This window comes from Lotus japonicus, chromosome 1 (assembly GCF_012489685.1).
Source record: "Lotus japonicus ecotype B-129 chromosome 1, LjGifu_v1.2".
Lineage (NCBI taxonomy): Eukaryota > Viridiplantae > Streptophyta > Magnoliopsida > Fabales > Fabaceae > Lotus > Lotus japonicus.
Genome location: NC_080041.1, coordinates 66,001,728 through 66,026,637, shown reverse-complemented (window position 1 = coordinate 66,026,637; position 24,910 = coordinate 66,001,728). Strand labels below are relative to the sequence as shown.

Genomic DNA, 24,910 nt, shown 5'->3' with positions numbered 1-24,910 from the left:
TTTTGTTGTGAGAGACCTATCAACTTAATATGATCGTAGAGTCTCGAGGGATCAGTCCCATGACTATCAGCGGTGAGGAAACATTCAGAAATCAAATAACTTGATTAAATTTAAATTCGCTAGATAATATTTTACGCTATTTAAGTTAAAACTTATTACAATTTCAAAAGTTAAAATTAATTTATTCTTCTTGGTCTTGACGGGTCACAACAAATGACTTTTACGATAAAAATTATAAAAGATTATACTAAAACTTATTTCACGATATTAAAAACTTATTACTTAACATTTTATTTACCTAATTTAAAACTTAACTTCATAATTTTACATATTATAAAATAAAGGCTTAATACATCAGAAGGCTCTTGAAATTATAAAGGGAATCAGTTCCAGGGCCTGTAAAATTTTCGCATCAAATTGGGTCCCTAAGAATTTTTTTTTTAATTCAATTAAGACCAAATCTCAATTTTGTCCTAGTCATCAGTGACACCTGGCTTTTATAATTTTTTTTAATTAAAAAATATTAAAAAAATAATTTTTAATTCCAAGTCAACAAAATCATCAGAAAAAAAAATTTAAAAAACTTAATAAAAACCTAATCTAATAATCCTAAGCTAAACAACCTAATAATCTAATAAACCTAATTTAAAAATCTAATCTTCAACACCATCATCTTCATCCTTCTCATCTTCAACACCCAACACCTTCATCTTCTAAACCCAGCAACATCCACCCCACCTGCAACCTCAACATCCACCTCTCTTTTTCCACAAAACTCTTTCTCTTTCGCTGAAACCGCTACCACCTCTCCGATCTGAAGACTTGAAGCGAAGGTGAGGATTCGATTTCCCCTTTCTCCCAGAAACCGCTACCACCTCTGAGATCTGAAGCTTCACGTTATGGTGATGGAGATTACATGAAGGTGATGAAGATCTGAAGCTTCGCAAATGTTCTCTCTGTTTCTCCACTGCAATTTCGTTTCTGGTTCTGGAATTCTCATCCCAACGTCACTTGAATTGTGAAATCTGAAATTTTCAGTTTCGTTTTGTTGAAAAATTCTTCAGAGAATCAGAGATAGAAATTGCAAGAGAGATAATAGGGTTTTTGTGCAGAAGAGAGAAAGGGGCATTTCCATTTCAATGTGATTTTAGCTGCATACTCTTGGTTGGGGTGGTGGTTGGGTTGAAGCTGCAGGTTGGTGGAGGGTTAGGGTTGAAGGTGGTGTCGGGTTGAGTTTCTTGGTGGGGTGGGGGTTGGGTTTTTTTTTGTTAATTTATGATTTGGAATAAAAAATTTAAGTTTTCAAAATTTTCAATTAAAAAAAATTAGAAATGCCACGTGGAAAAGCTGAGTAGGCTAAAGTTCGAGCCACATCATCTGTTGGACCACTTTGTCCTTAATTGAATTAAAAAAAAATTTTTAGGGACCCAATTTGATGCGAAAATTTTTCAGGCCCTGGAATTGATTCCCTTTACAATTTCAGGGGCCTTCTGATGTATTAAGCCTAAAATAAATAAATTTTAAATTGTTATAATTATTTCTATGCTAATAATTAAATATCAATAATTAAATTTGAGTAATATTAATAATTTACACTAAAAAGAACTCTAATCATATTTATTAACACACATTTTTATATTTATAAATAAAAACTATTTTAATTTTTATGTATTTAATTCAAAACCAAAAGATATTTTGATAGGAAAGTGACTATGAAATACAACCCTCTACAAGAGGACCAAAAATTAATTTTTAATTTTTATTTATTTAAAATGTATTAATTTTTATAGAATATTAAATTATATTGTAAGTAAACCCGTGCAACGATGTAAAGCTCACTTGAGCTTAGTAGCTTAGTATTAAATAGATTAAGCAATAAAGTGTTTTTAAGCTACATTAAGCAATGAAGTTGAACAAAAGACTATTCATCTTAGTATTTCATAATAGCTTCCATAACTTGCATTATGAAAAAAAACTATTAAAAGGCCGTAACCTTCATTATGTAATAAAAGGCTATTAAAAGGATGTATTTATAGAACACATGTTTGAACGGTGAACCATTTCGTAACAACTTCAATAACTAAGCTATTCAACTTATTAATTAAAAGATTGACATTTCTAGAACAGGATGTGAACCATTTCTTAACAATTTTTGTAACTGAGACGGGCTATTCATATATTAACAATTACCTCCTTGAGGAAATCACTCAGATTTCGTAACCTGCACTATACAATTATATGGCAGTACTGCAACTTCCAAACTGATAAAAAAAATTAAAGACTTTTTAGCTACCTACATTAAAAAAAATACAATGGATTAAATTAAACTATGCATCTATTGTATATCTCTATATAAACAAATCACTCACACACTTAAGTCATACATATCGACTCCATCAAAGTGAGAAAAAAATGGAAACCGTCACTAGCTATTTCAGCAAGTATGTCATATTTTATAACATTAGTTGATTGAAATTGAGAAGATTTTGATCAAGAATCGTAAGTAATATCTCATTGATTTTGATGGAATTCCATTGCCAGAACTCAGCAATAGAAACATTGGACAACACACTTGTTAGAGAAGAGAAGCACGAAAGATGTCACTCATTACCAAATGAGCAACAAAGAGAAATATACAATCATGTTATAAATTCGGTAACCGCCAATACTGCAGGGCTCTACTTTGTTTACAACATGGAGGTACTAGAAAAAACTTTCTCTACAGGACAATAATTGCAAGGCTAAGGGCTGGAAAAAAACAAATTTGTGTTTGCTGCTTCATCAGGTAGTTAACTACTTTATAGTCTCTCTTATGTTTTTCTATACTATTTTGTTCATCCAATTGAATCATTCAAATACATCATCATTTGTGTATCTATGTGACACAACTCATTAACATAAAAAAAAAAAAACTAATACACAACACCTAACAAAAAGGAAACTTTTGCCAAGTTACCTTTCCAGCCAACAACAAAATGTGAATCACAGAAATTTCTATGATCACTGAATTTGTAAGTGTAAAATATAATACATCACTGTACTCTTCACTTAGGATTTCATAAGAATATGAATCTTTCACTCCTCAATATTGTCCTACATATTTGTCATTATGGCTAAGTGGCTTGGTTACTATTTATTGTTTAACCTATTTGTACTTGGGTATAGCACCCCTTGTGCTATTATATATGAATTTTTCCTTTCAAAAAAATGGACAAAAAAATAGCAACCCAATTCAATCCATCAAAGAGAGCAAATGTCCAACAACATAGAAATATACTTTAGAAGTTGGTGCAAGTGACTTTAAAAGAACTTCTATCTTCATGCTACCAACACATCATTGGCCAAATTTGGAAGTACGTACCACTCAAAATATTCCCTAGCACCAAATCTGGATCTATAAATAACTACAATGACCATAAAATGAATGAACAATTATAAGAGAGAATAGGAAACAAATTTTAAAGATTTCAATCAATTGAAAAATATGACTTCAAATTGGCTCCAATTACATAAGTACTGAAGATACTTGCTTGGATTGCCACTGGCATAAAATTAGAAAACCATGCGGTCTCAATGCCCCAAACCCAAAAGTAGTTACTTTTTTTTTTTGAAAATCCAAATTGTATAAAAGAAATTAAAGGAAGATCCAGTACATTAGATGGTGGCATCAAGCACACCTAGCAAAGTAGAAAAACAGAAACTAACAAGTTAGTTTTTCTTTTTAATATGCCTCTTCAACCAACTAAAGTATGAGTTGTTTTTCTTAACTTTCCAAAATATGGGAACTGGAAAAAATAAGAAAAGAGGTAGCATCCTTACACTGACTACACCTGTAAGAGTAGAAAATGATAACGTAGCTAGAAACTTTAGTTGAGTTTATGTTTTTAAGACAATGGAGTGAAAGAAATTGTTACAATAATGGCACATTTTGACAAGGGAAGTTATTAAAGCACCTTTTTCAACTATGTTCTCAATAAGTAAGAAACTAAATATATAAGGGGTACAAAACCGTGGCATTTACACATCAGAACATTGAAAATGAAGGTTTATCTGGGATTTAGCAAAATGGGTTGTAAGAAATGAGACTAAGGGAAAATAGGAATAGAGAAACTTAACATGGATGTAGAGGGAACCGACAATGATGGTGCTACCAGGTATTTGAGGTACATGTTGATGGGTTTGGAAGGGTTTTTGGATTCGATGAAGAGGAGCAGAGCGATAACGACGTGGGTGGTGTCGTGGGAGACAGATCCTTCGATGCAAATGATGCGCACCTTGATTCCAGTCGATTGTGCTTGTGCAATTCAGTTCTCCTTCCATGTAACACATTTCTTCCAAATAGTTGCGTGCTTTACAGGATGCCTCACATGGCTGCCTCACCACCACTAGATTGAGGATTTTTCCGCTTTTTTATTTGATTAGGGCTTCTGTTGTTTTCTAATTCTATTATGTATTTTTCTAATGCTTCATTTACTTAATGATTTGTTAAAAAAATCAATAGTTAAGCATTTTAAATTTTAATATTTGATAAATATAGTAATTATAAATATAATTAAGAAAAACTAAATTATATCAGTGATAACTAACTATGTAAAGTTATCACCTTGTGTTTTCTAGAGTAACACCACCAAATTGAATATACTTATTGTTGAGAAAGATGAAAAATATGCACAATATACTAAAAATGTAGTGCATAATAAAGTTTTAATGAACTTCTTCAATATAATTATAATTTATATGTATTTTGATAATCCAAAGCTTCTTCCATTTACATTTTTTTTACCTCTACATAAATTTAAATATCACAATTAAAAATTACTATTTAAAAAAAAACCCGTGCAACGCATGGGTTTAATTTCTAGTAAATACTAGTATTTCTTAAGATATGTTTTTTACAAAAAAATAATTTTAAGCTCTTTTAAACACTTGCACAAAAGCTTACACTATCATATAAGTTCTCCCTAAGAGGGCCTTAATAATTATATTGTGTTGATCGAGCTTTATGAGGTTTGAGTTTGGCTTGAAAGAAATAAAAAAAACCATCTTAAGATATTTTCTTTACAAAAAATCAATTTTATATTAACCTACAAAGTTCCAAAAAAATAATTGACTGGTAGGTTGATTAGTCAATTCCCACCATAGAAGATACAATGGTTTTTCTCTCATTCTAAATTTCTGAGCCAACAAGTACGAGTCCATTGACCTTATATTCTTCGTACCAATGGCACCTCGTCAGCCAAATGGCCAAAATCGCATCCACAATCCAGAATCAAGAAAAACGCTCTTTTATGACTTTGGGTCATTTCTTCCACTACCACCCAAAGTCAAAATTCCTATTTTTACCTTACCAAACGTTAAACATTATCAGTTCATGGGTGAACATAACAAACACCTCAACATTTATAGAATTATGTAAACTGCTGCATGTTGTGGCGATTGTTTTTTACAAGCAAGGGGATTGACCCTTAGACCTCCCCCGTCATGGTTTAACGTTTTTTTAAAATTGGTTTAACGTCTTTAAAGTGGGTTTAAAAAATTAAGTTATTTTACCATTGATTGAAGTTTTTTATTGACTTTTTAAAGTATGTACACCCTCCGGTCACTATTATAAGCAAAAGTTAGTTTTGTAGGTTCATTCAATAAATGATGTATGTGACCATTTTAATGACTACATACATCATTTATTGAATGAACTTAAAAAACTAATTTTTGCTTATAATAGTGACCGGAGGGTGTAGTCACTATTCATAGTTGTGATGACTTATTTTGCGCGTTAGAGTAACTTTCTCACTTTAAATGAATGAGTCAAACTCTTATAAAAGATAACATCATAATATAAGATACTATCTAATTATTGATTTAGTGATGAAATTGAATCCAATAAGTATAGAAAACTATAGGCAGGAGAAGTTCAATTTTAACACATGAGATTTTTTTATTTTTAGTTACGGTTACTTTAAAAGTTCAAAATATATTAATTATAATTATTATTTTACTTACTATATCCTTGTATTGATTTAATTCTTAATTATTTTACATAATAACATCAAATTAATTAATAACACATATAATGAAACTAAATAACTATTTAATACAAATAAAAATATCAAACCAAAAATTTAAATTAAAAGTGATAAAATTTAGAATCGAGATATGAATCACTTGTATATTGAATGAAATTATTTAGATAAAAGATACATCATTAAATAGACAACTATCTATACACAACACTCTATGTAGGCTAACAACTAGCTGCACAATAGAATAGCACATTCTTGTTGAGCAGTCAAGGCAAAGACTCGATTAATGTTGGGAAAGGGGTTCATTAGCATGATTAGAGAGCGAACTCCAGAGAATTATTCGCTTAATCCCCGGCCAAAATAGATCATGTGATATAAGTTCTAATCTTGCTCAAAGAATCACACGTACCAGTAAGGGCTCTGATACCTCTAATTCATCAATTAGGGTTTTCATTATAGTGATATAGTGCCACTTTGAAGAATCCCCCTGTATGAGAGTGTAAATCTCCTCTTGAAGCTCTGATATACAGAAAAGACCTGCCTGAGAGAACATTTCCTTCAATTCTTTCCACACATCCACAACTTTTTCTCTCTACGTGCAAAAATGATTATGTGTTATTTTTGAGTTCATCGATCTGATCAACCAGCTCAAGACCATGGTATTGCAGCGTTGCCAAAAAGGAAAAATCGCATGGTTCTACGACGGTTCTGCTATGCTTCCATCTATGAAACCTAGTTTATTCTTGGTGAGGTGACTCATCAACATTGATGTGGACCACCTATGATCTAATAATGGTGATGAAACCAAGATCATCAAAGAGTTTTCATTGGGGTGAATGTAAAGGGGGCAACCTTGCTCATTCTCGATCATGTAGGGATAAGGTGCTGCCATGGTTGAATCATAATTTAGGCAATAGAGCTTTCTTTACCATATTGAGATATGAATCACTTGTATATTGAATGAAATGAATCACATAAAAGATACACTCTTGACTGTAAGCTTACAACTAACTACATAACAAAATAATTAATTATGTTCTAACTACTAGTTACTCTAATATTTATAAGACTTTACTTATTTACTTAATTAACATCCGATATTAATTAGTAAGGGTAGTCTAGGTTTTCATGAGTCTTGTACTTGGCTCCTAAGTTTTCATGGGAGTATTGGATTTGTTGAAATTTCAAAGGCTGACTAGGTCATTCATCAAGGGCTTCTTATTTTGTAAGAATGCTAGTTTCCAAAAGATTTTAGCTAGTATGCTCTGATTCCCCTCTAACTATTAACCTCATTTTTAGGAGGTGGATACACTTCACCACTATAATGCTATTTTGAGGAACATCAAGACTTTGGTTCATCTCCTTTGAAAAAGTGTCATTTGACAACATTCATAGGGAAATGCCCTTGCTAAGATGGGCATCCAAACTGCTAATGAGTAATGAACTTGTTGTACATTCAACTCTCAATTGGAATGATTGAGTTGTTGTTTTCAGATGCTCCAAGCACCCCTTCTTTGAGGCATTAAGCTGTTGTTGTTATCTTAGTTTTTAAACCAGAAAAGATAAAAATTACAAAAAGTAAAGACAATGTCAATTGGAAAAGAACAATCCTTAGCCTAGGTAATGTCGACATATATAATAATGATAATAATAGATAAATAACCAATAAAAATAAAATTGATAATAGCAAAAAAAGAAGAAAAAAGAAAAAGGGGCGCTGACAATAAAACTGCGTGGAGTGTCTAGAACGATTAGTTGTTCTCTTCTTCTTTCTCTCATCCCAAATTGACTTTTCTTTCTTTCATTCTGATTTATACGAATCGAATCGCTTCTGAATTCTGATTCTCAATTCTTCTCTTCCTTTTTCGTAACAACTAAGGTAAGGTAAGATCCTCTGCAAACCGTTTATGTAGTATGATCCATCCTTGTCAACTCTCAACTCAACTATGAAGAATCTGAAGAGGTTTTAGGTTCCTTAATTTTTCATCTTTCGATCTATCAATTTCCACAAACAATCCTGATTCATTTTCCATGTGATCTGCTCTTTTGTCCTTTTGTTAATTTTCCCTTTTCATTCTGATTATGATCTTGCTCTCTGGTCAATTCTGATTCTGATTCTAATTACTTTCCTTTTAGTAAATATTGAATCTTTTTTTTATTTTAATTTCTTTTACCTGCGATTAAATTGATGGGGTGAGCTTTGAAATTTCAAATTATAGATTATGATAAGTTAAATGCTAGCTACTGTTTGTTTGGTACATGCACTATATGTTATTGGTTTTGTTCTATGGTGATTTTGTTGATTTGTTACTTTTTGGTTCTGGGTTTGTAGAAAAGTGAAGGACTTTACATAGTGAAGCCGGAGAGACATGGCTAACAATGCAGCTGCGTTTGTTGAGAGAGCAACCAGTGACGCGCTTACTGGTCCTGACTGGGCAGTCAACATAGAGCTGTGTGATGTCATTAATATGGATCCTAGGTATTCTTCTGTTATCCTGGTTTGCTTTTGTTCAAGGTTTTAAATTGTGGTCGCGGTAAAAGTGGTTGTGTTGCGGTTCTTCATATTTTGGAAAATTGTGAACAAATGTGGCTGTCGCGGTCGAAATCGCAGTTGGTTTTGGAAACCTTTAAAGGCTTGACCTTGCGGCCGAAATCATGATTGCGGACCTTGATTTATCATTATTCATTTATAACCATGCTTCTGTTACTTATTTGTGCTTGAGACAAGCCTATTGCTTGGAGAGTCGTTGCATGCTGCTTCGTAAATGCAAGATGATCAGAATATTATTCTCTAATCACTCTAGACTAGTTTCTTAGTTTGACCGTACTATTAATATTATCCTGAAACGTGCTTGTACTGTGGTTTAGTAAGTTCATTGATCATCCTACATTCCAAAGATTGAGTTAGAATTGGGGTTTAAATATTCTGTCACTAAACATGATTCATGATAAGATACTGGGTCATTGTTTGTATATTAGAAAAGGCTTTTTATTGTTATTGTATCATTGCTGACAAAAAAAGGGTCCCTTGAATACGGATAGAACACTGTCAGAAGTAGATGAGAAATTTTGTTGTATCAATTTGAATACTGTGGACATATTATAGTTGGCATTCAAAAATAGGGAGGGATTAACTAGAACTTGATCAATATAGGAAGAGTGGAAGTGTAATAAAACTATTTTTAAATATGACCTTGTTTTGTAGTTTTGGATCTCAAATACATGATTTTGATTCAATTTATCCTTATTTTGATTTTTCTCATTCTTAATCTTCTTCGGTGAACTTATCAAATTTGCAGGCAAGCAAAGGATGCATTGAAGATACTTAAGAAGCGTTTGGGCAGCAAAAGTCCCAAAACACAGCTGCTGGCTCTTTTTGTCAGTATTATATTCTTCTACTTTTGCATAATTATTGCATATTTCATGTACTTCGATATAATAATTAATGAGGAATGCTAGCGGAAAACGCTTTCTAATACACTTTTTAACACACTTTCTATTATTGATCCTTTTTTTTTAAAAAAAGCTCACTCTTTAAAAAGTGATCTATTCACAATGTAATTAAAGTGACATTTTTCAGGGAGTTTGTTTGAAGTTATAAAAATATATTCCAAAAGGAAATACTTTCCCAGGACTTTGTGGTGATAATGATACTCCTATGAATTCAAGAGAAATTTTGTTTGGGGATGTGGTGGGTAATGAAGAGGATATGCGGGTGAAAGTGAGTATTATTGAGATTTTACAGAAAATTTATTCTGATGATGTGGGAATGTATCTTTGCCAACCATTTTCATGGAAAAATGTCTAGTTTTCATACCTGGGAATAATTTCTTTTAACCTTGACATATATGAGAGTATGCATTCTCAACATGTCTGTTCCCTGGAATATGTTTACTTGAAAACAACACCCTCTTACAGAATAAAGCAATAATAAAAAGTGTATTTCTAGCACATCTCATTGGTTAAATTGTGTAATTATTATTTTTTCACATGTAAGTTATGTAAAAATCCTCAAAGTGATAGTCTTTTATTGTATTCTAGTTTGAATATATTAGACATAAAGTACTTTAAAAGGATCTTATCCATAGATTTGTGCTGGAGGTAATGAAGAAGTGATTATCTGATGTGGTGCTTCATATCTGCTGTAGGTTCTGGAGACCCTTAGTAAAAATTGTGGTGAAAATGTATTTCAGCAGATCATTGAGCGGGATATCTTAAAAGAAATGGTAAAGATTGTGAAGAAGAAGGTATTCATTGAATTTAGGCCCTGGAATTTTTTTTTTCACTAATGCCCTTCTGTGAATGTATCTTTAAAGCGGAAGACTTATGACTGTTGCACTTTTATTTAATTGTACAGCCGGACTTAAATGTGAGGGAGAAGATACTGATTTTAATTGATACATGGCAAGAAGCGTTTGGAGGCCAAAGTGGAGTTTTTCCTCAATACTATGCAGCATATAATGAACTAAAGGTGATAGCCCGTGAATCTAGTTGTTACTTTCTGAGGATAGTTTGTACTTTGCAAGCATTAATTATACTGTTAATTAATATGCATTCACATTTCTATTGATGCACATTTTGTATTGTGATATGTTAAACTTAATTAGCTATAGGTCATCATTTTATTTTTCCTGTATTTTCAGTAAGCTGTATATTGTTGCACAAGCTGTATACAACTGTGTACTTGCACTATTCATGTTTTGGCAAACAATTGCGGAAACACCCACTTCCTTAAACACACAATTTAGTAGCACTTACTGTTCGAAGCTAATTTATCATTAAGTTTTTGCTTTTGATATTACCAGTCTGCTGGAGTTGAATTTCCTCCACGAGGAGAGGATAGTGTGCCACTCTTCACGCCTGCTCAAACTCAGCCGATTCTTCATTCTGCTGTAGATTATGAAGATGCTGCTATTCAGGCTTCTCTCCAGTCAGATGCATCTGACCTTAGGTGCTGTTTATTTCATCCCGTTCTTAATGTTCTAATCCATATTTAGGGGCTAACGGTGTTATTGTACATGCGACATATGTGAGAAATTAACATGCTGTTTAAGGACCCATCTTATGCAATTCAATTATATACAAGAGTGTTAGAATATGAAAAAGATATCTTATATATAATATCTTTTTCATATCTTAGATTATTCTTTATTTAATTAGAATAGGAATCTGATTAAGTAAATATGAAAAAGATATCTTAGATTGTTCCTTATTTAATTAGGATTAGGAGTCTAGTCATTGCTATAAATATGGGTAAGTATTTTATCTTTCAATCAAGTCAATTATTCACAATGTAATCTCTAGACTCTAGTGCGTTCGGCTTCTCTTCTTCCTCTTTGTCTTTTCTTTACATTGCTTCTCTTTACAGTTTGACAAATTCTACACAAGCTAAACCTGCTAGGGGATTTTTGGCATGCTTATAATTGATAGTATTGAGTTCTGTATATTATTGGTTTTAAATTTTTTTTATTCACACATTTTTGCACAAGTTCCCTGCTATGTAATGATATTTTCGGTAACTTGGATATATATTTCAGGGCAGTTCACCATTGGTAAGAAACCTGCCTAATTTGCCATGAAATTTTAAACTAGGAAAAATAATATAATGAAACCAAGATAGTTAATGTGCTATTTTTGAACTTTGTTGTGTAAATACCCTATGTCACATTGATAATAATGATGCTATGCTGTCAGCATTTATGCGGTCAATGATTTCTATCAAGATGGAAGTTAAATATTTTCTTTGCCTTGTACCTTTTTGGAATCTGTTCAATTGCCTCTGGTGCCTTCGCTCGTAACATTTCCCTGTTTAATTCTATTTTAATCATTAAAATGTGGTTATTGTGAGTTACTTATAACATATAACTGATCCTGTGGTAGTTACATGTTAACCTATGTATCTGTGAAGCAATCATGTTGAAATTACAATTTATGCCAATGTTATATTTTATTATTTATTTTTCTGTTTCTAAGTTTTCACACCCAGTTAAATATGAAGATCATAGTTATATGGTTTAAAAAGTATAGAAGAATTAAACTTTCTGATAGTTTTCTATGAGCGTACTTGGTTGATGCGCCATTACCTCCATAATTGTTACTCTCCATTTGGATACTTCTCCTGACTAACTTTAGAATGACATCTTGTAGTAAAGCTTTTTCTAATCAATGCAGAGTAGGATCTAACGTTCACCAAATTAATTCTTCAGGCATATCATGTTTTTTTGTGATTTTTTTTTTGGGGTTTCTGGGTTGAACAGTTAGGATATTCAAGTTCCTCTTGGGGTAAGCTTGAGGGTGCATCCCTCACGCTGGCCTGGTTCAGTTAGGAGTATGAGCTCCCCTAGTTGTTGGCTCAAGGTTTAAGATATACAAGTGATTAAAATTTATTTAGGGGACTTTCTCTTAAAGATATATGCATGGGGATTTTGGAGCTTTTTTTTATTATATATTTCTCTTTTGTTTATTTCCAGTTCTAGGATTTTCTTAGGTACTTTTCTTCTTTATCACATTTGTTTTATCCTTCTCTAACTAAATTTGTTTATAATCAGTTTACTGGAGATAAAAAATGCGGAAGGACTAGCTGATGTATTGACGGAAATGCTTAGCGCCTTGAATCCTAAAGACCCTGAGGTGATGTTACTTTTTCATTATTATTTTTTTTTTGTGCTAGCTTCATGCTGGTACCTCTGTTTAGTTTTTCATATTTATGGAAAGCTGTGTTGCACGGGTACGGGTACGGTACCCGGTACGGGTACGGTATTGGGTACGCGGTACGCGATTTTTGAAAAAATAGGGGTACGGGTACGTTAGATATATGCATATTTTTTTAAATATAATATATAATAAAATATATATAATATTTAAATATAAATAAATTATGCAAAAAAAAAGGCAAAATGTCGTCGTTTTGAGCAGGAAAAAAATATATAAAGGCCAAAACGACGTCGTTTTGAGCCAGAAAAAAAAAAGGGGGCAAAACGTCGTTATTTTGAGCCCAGGAACCTTTTTTTTTTTTTTGGAACGGGTAGGTACCGGGTACGTACCCATAGTGTACCGGGTACCGGGTACGTACCCGGTACGGGTACGCGGCCAAAACAGCCGTACCCATGCAACAGAGATGGAAAGTATACTTTCAATACTTTGAATTATGAGTCATTGTACTTCTGCATCCATACTTTCATGTTCTGCTCGTTGTTGTGTTGCACTAGGGAATTTTGGATATGGGATTTATGCCTTTTTATCAAATTGATTTAAGAAAGTAGTTATGAGAATTATAGTAAGATTCTGATGAAGAGTTAAAGAAGTATGCCTATTATTTCTTTTCTACGCTGGCTCAGATGAATTTAGTCTTTAAGCTGATATTCCTCTAAGTTTCTCCGTGACTCCAAGGATTTCTAGTCATTTATTCAATCTTTGGCCGGAGAGGTCATATTTCCCTGTTCTATTTTGAGATCATTCATGATTTTTCAGAACCCTTGTAAGGCAGCAATCCAACATCAAGTTACTTATAATATAATTGGTGTACAAAGATCTTGTAATGGAAATGTCTAATAATCAAACATCAAACATCAATTTACGTAATATGAAAGAATGAAAAAACTCAGGGTACATTCATAGCTTTGAATGGATCCCTGATGGTTAACTATGCATACCTATGGATCCCAAAGCTATTGGTTAATTGGTTTAACCGTGGAAGGTCCGAGGACTGAAGTATATTTTCATATGAAGTGATGTGAAAATGTTTCGGGCAGTAGGGTCCAGAACATATTAGACATATGAAAATGCATACCAAGTTATAATGCAAACCTGATGCTTTCCTTGCTATGATATGTAATATTTTTGTTCATAGAAATTCTGTCATGACAATATGTTATTATTCAGTTATTTCTTAACATTCTGGAAAAAATATGCCAGGGTGTGAAGGACGAAGTGATAGTTGACCTTGTGGACCAGTGTCGTTCTTACCAAAAGCGTGTAATGCTTCTTGTGAATAATACTACGTAAGTTTTTTGCCATGACTAATTTCTTTTCTTTGTGCATTTAAGATGAACGAACTGTAATGGTTGCTTGTGTTGCTTCATTTTCAGGGATGAGGAGCTTTTGAGTCAGGGATTGGCACTAAATGACAGCCTTCAGCGAGTACTCGACCGACATGATGATATCGCAAAAGGAACTGCTAATTCAGGTGCAAGAGAAGCTGATCTGCCTCTTGTAAACGTAAACCATGAAGATGATGAGTCCGAAGATGATTTTGCTCAACTGGCCCCCAGGTGAAAGCTCTAAGTTCTATGTTTTGTTTCAATGGCTGACATTTTTATTTGCTACATTATACTCTTTATACTATACTTATCCGTTATCCCCATGTGTCACCATGAAAAAGAAAACAAAATCCTCTATTTCCCTCCCCTCTCCTTGTCTTTCTCTTTTTCTCTTAAGTTTTATTATTGTAATCAACATTAAGATACCATGATTTCAGGTCATCTCGAGATACTAATGCACAGAATCGGAAACCAGCCTATGATGAGGCAGAATCGGGGAGGGTAAACTCATTTTCCCCCCCACCACCAGCATCAAGGAAACCAGTCTACTCTGGCACTGGCGCGGTTGACTACCTTAGCGGTGATGCGTACAAGGCAGAGGGATCCCGTGAAAACTCAGAACCAACTTCATTAGCAGTTCCCCTAGATTCGAGCCTCAATCCTACCGCATCACTAATTTTTAACAAACAGCCTGTGTATGATGAACCATCTCCTATGAACAAATCTTCAGAACATCTGCCTCCAGCTCCCTGGGACACACCATCTCCTGTCGTCATTCCACCCCCGCCTTCAAAGCATAATCAGAGACAGCAGTTTTTTGAGCAACATGGTGGATCTCATTCTAGTAATGGATCCAGTTCCTCTAGTGACGGCTTGGTGGGACAAACTCAAAATCTCTCTCTGAATTCGTCCACCCCACCCAAACAACAGAAGCCTGAAGATGCCCTTTTCAAAGATCTTGTTGATTTTGCAAAATCCAAAACCTCTTCATCTTCCAGGCCCAATAGTTCATATTGAGATAATAAGTTTGTATTGCTTATGCTGGTATAGTTTATGAATTTATTTTGCTTCATCTCAGTGAAGCGACCATTTCGTGGCTGTGTTTAGGAACCTTCAGATATGACTTGTCCATGCGTGTATTTAGTTCAGTTAATACCTTTTACATAAATTGCATATCTTCATGTATATGTTTCATACTGAATTTGATGGCTGGCTCATGTTTTCGATGAGATCATATTTCTTTGTAACTCAAGTGGCCTCAAACTCAAGTTGGGGTGGTGAATTGAGTTTGAGAACCTTTGGAAAACTTCACTTAAAAAACCATGTGGTGGCTATCTCTTAATAGTATGTTTTGATCAGCTTCTCTTTCCTTATAATCAATTATAACTCTCGGAAGTTATTCATGGAAACTTCTCTTCATAATTGATTTTGTCTTTATCTATCAATTCAACTCAGCATTTAATTCTAAAGCCAAACATCTTAAAATCTGAGAGAGGGAGAGGGGTGGGGGGCATCATCTTCCATTAAGGGCTATGCTTAACCCTCTCTATGCTATTGTCAAGCATTTTGAGACTCTCCTTCATCTTTATCAGATGCATGACCGAAAGCTTATTTATGATTTGTTGCAATGAGACTTCTCTTTGCTCAACCTCTCGGTCCATTTCCCTTTGCATCTCATCTATAAAACTCATCAGTAGGCCCATCATTAGTACATTTCCAAACTACCATGAACTTCTTAGAGCCTATGAATCTTACGTTATACTAAGCAATATTGTTGTTATGCCTCAGGTCAACCGATTTCATGTCTCATGTTGACACCTGATTGCTTGATAAAAGCAGTAATTAGAAAACGATAGTAATGTATCTTTCATTTCTCTCTGGACATCAAGTGCCAACATATACTTATTCAACTAATAGAGCGTGATGACCTCATCTTGGAGTCAGAATCTGAGTGACGATACATGAAACTAAGCAATTAGTTTATTCAATATGTAACATCCATATTACATAATCCATGAGACTTTGTTATGGCAAGACACACACAGGAGGTAGTTAACAGAACATGCATGGAATATCATATATATGTATAAACACGTCATGTTACTGGTTTAACATGATGGCTACGTTCATCTGACCAGGTAACCAAGGAAGTGCTGGCTGAAGCTCTGCTTTATCTTTCCACACATGGAGAGTAATATTTTCCTCTTGATGCTTCCTCTAACGGGAGGGAATGAGCTTTTCCTATAGCTCTTGTGTGCAGCTAATTGAGTTTGATGCACCAATTCCATTCCCGTTTTCTTTTCCATGAGAATGAGATAGGCAAATCTGAATTTGATAAGAGTGTAATTGAGAGTGAGTTTGCATAAGAAGTGGTAAGTGATATATTCATATATATATGAACACAAGATTTGCTGCAAGTATGAACTATAAAGTTAGAGTAGGAACCTTCCTGGTTCGTGTCATCACTAACGATTTGCTATTAATTACTATAAACAGCCGACATAGCTAGGTTCATGCAAGCCCAACAATTTTCCGTACTCGCATATTTTATTAGTAGTGAGGGTTATACTTTACCCATGTACTCAACGTATAGCTAACATTTGATTCTTGAACATTGTTTATATCATTATTCACTAACTTTATAAAACTAGAGTGAGATCAGAGTAATGCTAGTCACCACCACAATGATTGACAATACAAAACTACAATGGTGGGTATTTAATGTTTGGATTCATGTCTACTTCGTAAAGTTTGTTTGGAGTCTGATTGTTTTTACTTTTTAGCTGTTTGAGGTTTGGCATCAGCTGATCAGGATTGCCGTGACTTAGCTGCTAGTTTTGATTCTTTAGTTTTTTTTTTTTCATCGTCGTACTAGTAATGTTGTGGTGGATAGGTTGGCTAAGCTTTCTTTTTCTTTGGCTACTATGGTTTGGATGCAGGATCTCTCACTGGGGTCCTCCCTTTGATTCACTCTGATGTAATGCCTTCGATGCATGATCCTTCTTCTTAATGAATGTGTTTAGTTAAAAAAAGTCTGGGAGACGAATCCATGTTAGGGCCTATGAGTCAATTGCTCCCACAAAATTTTAATTGTTCTCTAACAGTTTCTTAATACTATATGAAAATTGTTATTCAAACCCCTCCCACATCTATTTCAACTCCCCTTAAAGTGCAAAAATACTAAAATGCCCTTAATGAAAAAAATTATAAAAATTCCTCACTCAATCCACACATTCTCTCTCCTCTCCCCTCTCTCCTCTTTCCTCCGCCACCACCACCGTCACCAACACTGTCACCACCACCACCACTGTCACCACCACCACCACAACAACAACCTTCATCTTCTCCTCTCTCTCTCTCTCTCTCTCCTCTTTTCTGCTGTTACAGTTCGTTTTTAGAATTGTTCTTTTTTCTGCAACCAATCGCACTTTGAAAGTGCGTTAGGTGTGATAGGGGTCGCACTTTCAAAGTGCGTTTGACAGGGGTATTTTTGTGTTTCTGGAATTATTTTAGGTAAAAATAGATGTGGGGGGTCTGAATAACAATTCTCATACTATATACATAGTGTGTATAATTATTTGCCCCCACTAACCTTTAATCTTTTAATGTTTATAAGTATGCATGTTTATTGTATCCGCGAAATCAAGTAGGTTAGCGTAGTGGTTCAACACTTCATCACATAAGCAAGTAAGTAGTTAAAGTTCAATTCCTAAATATTGTGAGTATTTCTCCCACGACTCAAAAGTTCTAGATATGCGACTTCAATGTACACTACATAACAAACAAAATGTTAGGTTGTGTTTTCTTATTATCGAGTTTTAAAATTAGGAAATAGTTGTAATGTAATGGGTTCTAGACTTCATAAGCTGTTTTAAATGCAATTCAACGTACTAGGTTCTAAAATCCGGAAGCTATCCTAATGTATCTGGTTCTAAAATGTGAAAGCGATTCTTATATACCGAGTTCTGAAACCTGGAAACCCTTTCAACGTTAATTTCAAAGCCTTTTAAATAAGCCATCACAATATTTAGAAAACCAAATCGGTCACTGATGAAGGCAATGATTTAGGTTCAAAAATTCAACTGGAATTGAACCGATAGTAATTAAATATAATATTAATATTTATCATAATATGTAATGTATTTACACAAGATATTAAGAAATTTAGACTACTAAAATTGTAAATTATTATAGATTATTCATCTTATATAGTTTATATGATAAAAGTAAATAGCAAATTGTTAAATATATTTTTAAATTTATAAAATGCAAAAAAGGGAAAATAAAGACATATCCGTTCAACCTAGCTTTTTGTACCGATTTAAAATCGTTTTAGGAACAATTCAACTGGTTCTTGGCCAGTTTAATACGATTCTAAAATAAGCAGGTTTTTCCACTTGACTGAACTGGTCACCTTGCCGATTATCGGTCAGGCCTATCGAACCGGCTGGTCTGTAATACTTCTAGGAATTAAATAATGGAAGTCAAAATTATCATTCTTGAAAATCCATTGCCCGATAAAATGTACTCCCTCCGTTTCAATATAAGCGTCCACTTAGAGCAAAAATATTTGTTTCATAATAACTGTCCACTTAGAATTTCAATGTTGCTTCAATTGATGTTATTCCATATAATACCCCTATGAAAACAATAAACGAGGAGAGATAGAAATACACTTTGAGGGGCAAACTAGGAAAACATAATTTAGTTTTAAAAGTTAACAATATTAATTGCATTTCTTAATATGCGTGTTTCTTCTCTTTCTAGATACATATATTGAAACGGAGGGAGTAGACCTGCTTCACCGATTTCGTCGCTGAACTTCTGGCCAAGGGAAAGTGAAGGAAATTATGGTTAGGAAGAATGGTGGGGAGTGATGGTGATTGAGAGGAAATTGTGGGGAATGATGGTGGGGGAAAATGGTGAGAGAAAATGGTGGAGGGAGATGTTGAGAGAGTGATGGTGAGGGTGAAGAGATGAGGAGGAGGCGTAGGGGGAGATGTTGAGTGAAAAATGTATTTTTGGATTTTCTAGAAGAGGGGGTGTAATTTGGGGTGATGTGGTGTAACAACAACCCCTACCATTTTTCTTAGGCCTAGATTTCTGTAGCGCCTGCACCATCCAACCATGTATGTTAACCATAATTGTTCTAGACCTAGATCTAACTAATACCATAGACTAGGAAACTCTAGCAGAGCACGAATATAGCAATATGATGTAAGAATAAGGATATTGTATCATAAATGAGTAAAAGTTACTTATACAATGAATAACCTCCCTTTTATAGTGGGGAGACCCGAAACCCTATACTAATTGGGTAATTGGGCCTTGTATTTAAGGCCCAATTCCTGACACTGTTGTACAATTATAAGTCCACCACCAGTGTGGGCGACCTTGTCTGTAGGGATGAGGCTGTCCTATGTAGGCAACCTTGTCCTGGCCAACAAGCCTGCCTGAGTAAAACCTGCCCGCCCGAGTAAGACCTTAATGTTTTATAGCACTGTCGCAATGTTCATGTCGGGTCCTATGTTTGAAGGGCCCACCCGGTCCAATAACCAAATGTATATTTATAATAAGCATTTACTCTTTCACTTAAATCAATCTTAACTAATAGAAATCTAAATCAATGGTTACGATTCTGTTATAGAGGAGGCAGACAATTGGCACGAGAGGAGATTCATTTTTTATTTTTAGTTAGCTGAGTGTTTACATAGCCAAATGACATGCGACAAGCAACACAGACAAGGGACCGAAATCCTCTGTCTCCATTTGGTATCTCATTCTTTGTGTCATCCATCAAATTGTGATGTTACTTAAAAACTACTTATTTAAGATTATAGTTGTCGTACTCATGCCAACGTGGCAGAATTTAATTGATGGGACAAGGAAAGAGACACAAAATGAGGACAAAGGATCTGCATTCCACAGACAGTTCACTTGACACACAAGAAGTAGTCACATAAATCATAAGTGAATTGCACTTGTTGCACAAGAAATCTGTCTTGGTCCAAATTTACATTTCCTTTTGGGTCTTCCCAAAAGATTTAGTTTTCTTTTTGGGGACTAGTACATTCTAGCAAGCTGAATTTTGCTTTGCCAAAACCTCCTGAAATTGTGAGCTGTGGGAAGAAATGGGATATGAACAAATCCTCCAAGTTATTGATACATTTCAAAGAAGAAAAGCAAAAAGAGCTTGGAAGATGGACTTTGGGCTCCGACACTTTTCAGGAGGACAATCTCTGCTTATTAAACCTTGGATCTGATCCGCTTGTTTTCCCTTTAACACAGAAGACACATAATTAGAAAAGAAAAGAAAAATGATACTAAATTGTATGAATTTGTTTTCATAAAATGACTAATGAAAAAGAGAAAAAAGTGAGAAAAAGTTGTGTTCTATTGAAATCGTGATGGTAGAAATTTTTTTAGTATGTGATATCAAGAATTTTTTGCAAACAAGTAAAATCACTAATCCAAATCATTGCTTATCTCAGCATTTCTACATTACCTCCATTGCATCCTTTAGAGGCCCCCAACATTCCATTCTGTTGTATTTTTTTGAGCTTGAATGAAAATAAATTCGGACTATGGAATCTAGTAATTCCGGGTGCTCATGGAAAAGTACAGAATCTCCATATTGAATTGCTTTGAGTACCTGGCATGCTCAAGACTATTAATTCAACTATGTGTCATACATTTAGGCATAATAACACCCCATAAATGTTTTTGACAAAAAGCACAACTTAAAAGGTGAGAGATTCATCCTTGCAAGTAATAATACAAGGACAAGAGAAGCCAATAATTTTAAGCAATGATTTAGATGTTATCTTCAGAAAACAAAAATCTGAATTAACCAATATGCAATTAAGCAACAATATGTTCATATACCAGATATAACTCAAGTTGCACAATACAAGGTTTAAGTGGAAATTTAGAAGAGAACCTATCATTAGAATCTCTTCCTTTTTTTCATATTCTGTTGGGAATCTCCTTTACAAGGTTTTATGTTCATTTTGACCAATGGCATGGAACAGTCTTAATGGGGATCTTTATGAAACTATTTGACATTTCCATGTAGAACACCTCTTGGACAGTCCTAGTTTACAGATATTTTCTGTTAAGATATTGATGCTGAAAGGGATACTATAAATTAAATGCAAACATACCAAAGGCATTTCCTTGGAGAATATGTGATATCTAAATTCAGCAGCCAGATCCAGGAAGGGATTGGGACCACTGACAAAGCAATGAACATGGAGACACATTTCATTTTTCACTTTCTTCCATTCTGCTACAACATCATCCTTCTCATACCACCCTCTCAACTGCCAGTCACAGAAGGAATGGTATAAATCAAATATGCATTAATTGAGAAAACTTATGTTTCTTTTTAAATGTGAATCATGCACTGATTATGTGCCAATCATGCATAAAGTAAAGACACAAACCTGCTCTAGTTTGATTACATTGGACACAGCTAAAGTCAGATTAGCTGTTAAGTCACAGTGGGATAGAATGTAGGTTCTCGGAATAATACTTGCATATTTGTTCATCTGATCTTCCAATAGAACAACCTTCAGCTTTGAAGCTTCAAATTTTGCTGGAGGAACCAAGAGTCTAACAGCCTAAATTCAAAAACAAAAATTACTCACACAATGATAACCATAATGCATTAAATAACCTTTTGTACAGTTATATGAAACAATGAGGTCCAGAGTTGTAACCTAAAAAGAGAAGGTAGCTGGTATGAATGGAGAACAGCAAAAACTGCATTTATAGAACTGTGCCTAAGTTCTGTCCTTTTTTTATTCCAACAATGAATTTTTACTACCATGTGCAATGACTTAGGTGGATCTCAAATTGCAAGGAATTATCTTTTAAAGCATATTGGTTTTCGGCATGAATGAAGATAAGAAATCATAATTTTGTAAATTAGAACAGGAAGCCAGAAGCCAGGTCATACATCAAAGCTGTTTATCCATAGTTCAATGACAACTTAATGTAGCCAAAGTCAAAGAATGCAATTGCAGCAAGCCAACAAAAATCTAAATCTTCAATAGTATACTATCCCTATAGAAAATATACTGGAAGCATAATTCCAACTACACATTGACATGTGAGATAAGAAATTGAAATAAAAGAATCACTTCAGGAAATGCGAACTTCTTGCATACGAGCTAAGAATTGCCATGTCCAGTGTTTATTATTAAGATGGCCAAATTGACTTCAGATTTGCATATCTGTTTATTTAAGCCTCAAGAACAAGCAAGGTTATTGTATATAAGGAAACCAACTTGCAATAAATCAAATCTTTTCAGTTCACCATTCTGAATTACGACATTTTATCATAGATAGTAGGTAGACTTTTTTACAATAAGAGGGCTCTGAGTGAGTGAATAAAAGGGTTAAATCTACAATATATAATAGAGTTTGCAATTAGCAATGAAATTAGATCAGGCCATTTGCGGAGGCCTATAGCTTAGCCCACATGAACCTTGGTCAGTCGAAGATTATTTAATTAACAAATCAGGCCAAAAACCTATTTTGCTAAAAAGGTTAAGCTTTGACCTATTTAAATATTTAAATAAGAGCCTATATAAAGATTACGTCTATAAGGCTATTTAGCGAAAGATTTATGACATACTTAAATACCTTATTATGAGGTAGGCTTTTAAAAAGGCCATGCAGGACTTACAAAGCTTATCTACATCAGGCCAATAGGCCAGACTTAGACCTTAAGTTTGGTAAGTAGGTCACACTCAGACCATCGAAAACCTAAACCATTGCTAGTTCCATCCAATTTGCCAAATACAATTGAAGCACAATAAATCTGGAATCATATCGAGTTTATCTGGAAATCAATGTCAGGTTATGTCATATTACAGAGTGCTAAAAGCTAGACTTCAGAGAATGTTTTCTGCATTATTTGCAATGCATGTTTCCATCAATACATTCTTGGAATATGCAATTGATAGGATAAATGCATGCATATGTAAGTTACTTCACTCTGTGAACCATTAAAATGGCACATTATATGGTGAAACAGCATTATGGGACCAAAAGAAGAAACCAAAAAAAAAAAACCCTCTTTGGCTCTTTGGCATGAGATACATACAAGCATACAACAATGTCAGACAGACAGAAAGAACATTGCATGACCCTGTACATTTTTTGTTATGAAACCAAGCAAATTCAACAATTCATGACCTAAAATGGCAACAAAACTAGCCACATTAAACAAAGTTAAAATATATATGACCAAAAAACCAACAATATCCTTCAAAATGCTGGAAGCAGGACACATCAAAGTGAAAGAGGGGCACCTCAGAAACAAGGGTGTTGTAGGATGGAGTGGAATTGTTGATGGAGGACAAGAGAAAGGGTCTGCATCTAGCTGATGGCTTCAACAACATGTTATTAGGGTTAGCAGTGGAGAATTCTTTGGTTGATGATGAAAATGTAAAGGCAGTGTAAGCACAATGACATGCCATTGAGGATGCATAACACTGTGCTCCTCTTCATCTTTCAAACGCCATCACCATCATCTTCTTCTTCTTAGAAGAGAAGAATAGTGTGATGGAGAAGAAGCAAAAGAGAAAGCAAAGAGTGATGTGGGAAATTTGTGTTCTCAGTTGCATTCGTTTGTGGACAAGGTTTCAGACCCCACCCACACACACTCTGAAATCTCTGTCAATCCATTTCTTCCACACGATTTATTATTTCTTTGTTTGTTTTGTTTATAGAAATTTGAAATCCAAGTATATTATATTTATAAATAATTTCGTGCCACGACATCAAACAGCTCAAATTTTTGATAGCTTGTTGTGGATAATGTAATGATGTGGCTTTATTTGGGGCCAATAGTTCAGTCTATAGCGAATCCGAGCCTGATTGGAGTTTCCTCTCAATTGCTTACTCTTGCCTACTTAACTAATGTAATGCATTTTAGTTTCAATTCTAGCATTCCTGCATGCGGATTGGATTTTCCAAACACACTCATAAACTTCTTCTAAAATGAGGCGGTGTTTATACTTTGATGACACCAACTCATAACATTCACTCGACATATATGTTTAGGGCCCGTTTAGTGGTCAGGATAGAATATGATAGGATATGATATATGAACAGGATATCAACAGGATAGGATAAGAGCAGGATAGACTCTTATCATATCCTGTGTTTGAGGTGCACATGATAAGGACATGATATGATAAGGAAAAATGTATCAGATTTATATTTGAATAAAAAATACATTTAAAATTGATCATTCTATTAAATTTAATTTCTTTACATTTTCATGAATGAGACTATATTTTAAAATAAATAAAATTAAGGTTTAAATACTCTACAGGCCCCTGCAGGCCCCTGAAATTGTACGCCGTATGAAAATAAGTCCCTGAATTTTTTTTTCCGATTCCGGGTCCCTGAAATTGTTTTTTTAATCTAAATAGGTCCTTACACGTGTTTTAAGCTGAGGTGGCTCTAATTTTGCCTACTCATTGTTTCCACGTGGCCTTTATTAATATTTTTAATTACACATGGATTAATTAATGAAAAATAAACATTTTAACACTTAAATTGACTCCCTAATTCTAATTACCTTTTAATTACACATGGATTAATTAATGAAAAATAAACATTTTAACACTAAAATTGACTCCCTAATTCTAATTACCTTTTATCCCTTCCCTTCTCCCCTCCCTACCTGCTCCCAAGTTACCATTGATGTTCCATCTTCTGCTACAATGGTTCTCCCGCCGACTACCGCCACGACCCTCTTATCCCCCACCCCCACCCTCATTTCCTTTCCGCCCTTCCCCCCTCATTGTGACAGCCCCAAAATCAGCCACATCT

General features: G+C 34.2%; 2 protein-coding genes across 3 annotated transcripts; one reads left to right on the top strand and one right to left on the bottom strand.

The window, feature by feature from the left end:
- Positions 1-7,736: 7,736 nt before the first annotated feature.
- On the top strand, positions 7,737-15,417 carry LOC130739847 (TOM1-like protein 3). Of its 2 annotated transcripts, none has more exons than XM_057592283.1 (10): positions 7,737-7,904; positions 8,353-8,499; positions 9,320-9,398; positions 10,169-10,267; positions 10,378-10,491; positions 10,826-10,971; positions 12,569-12,650; positions 13,935-14,020; positions 14,108-14,290; positions 14,497-15,417. In XM_057592283.1, exons 2-10 carry the CDS (start codon positions 8,390-8,392, stop codon positions 15,074-15,076), a joined length of 1,479 nt encoding a protein of 492 aa, XP_057448266.1. In that variant the 5' UTR covers positions 7,737-7,904; positions 8,353-8,389; the 3' UTR covers positions 15,077-15,417. The 2 variants fall into 2 exon arrangements, with proteins under 2 accessions (XP_057448266.1, XP_057448275.1); XM_057592292.1 differs by having other exon boundaries at positions 7,744-7,899.
- A 4,594-nt stretch (positions 15,418-20,011) lies between these two features.
- LOC130739837 (magnesium dechelatase SGRL, chloroplastic) lies at positions 20,012-23,757 on the bottom strand. The gene is made up of 5 exons (XM_057592271.1): positions 23,380-23,757; positions 21,505-21,681; positions 21,223-21,381; positions 20,565-20,711; positions 20,012-20,336 (listed from the first exon to the last, which is right to left on the bottom strand). Exons 1-5 carry the CDS (start codon positions 23,545-23,547, stop codon positions 20,229-20,231), a joined length of 759 nt encoding a protein of 252 aa, XP_057448254.1. The 5' UTR covers positions 23,548-23,757; the 3' UTR covers positions 20,012-20,228.
- Positions 23,758-24,910: the final 1,153 nt, after the last annotated feature.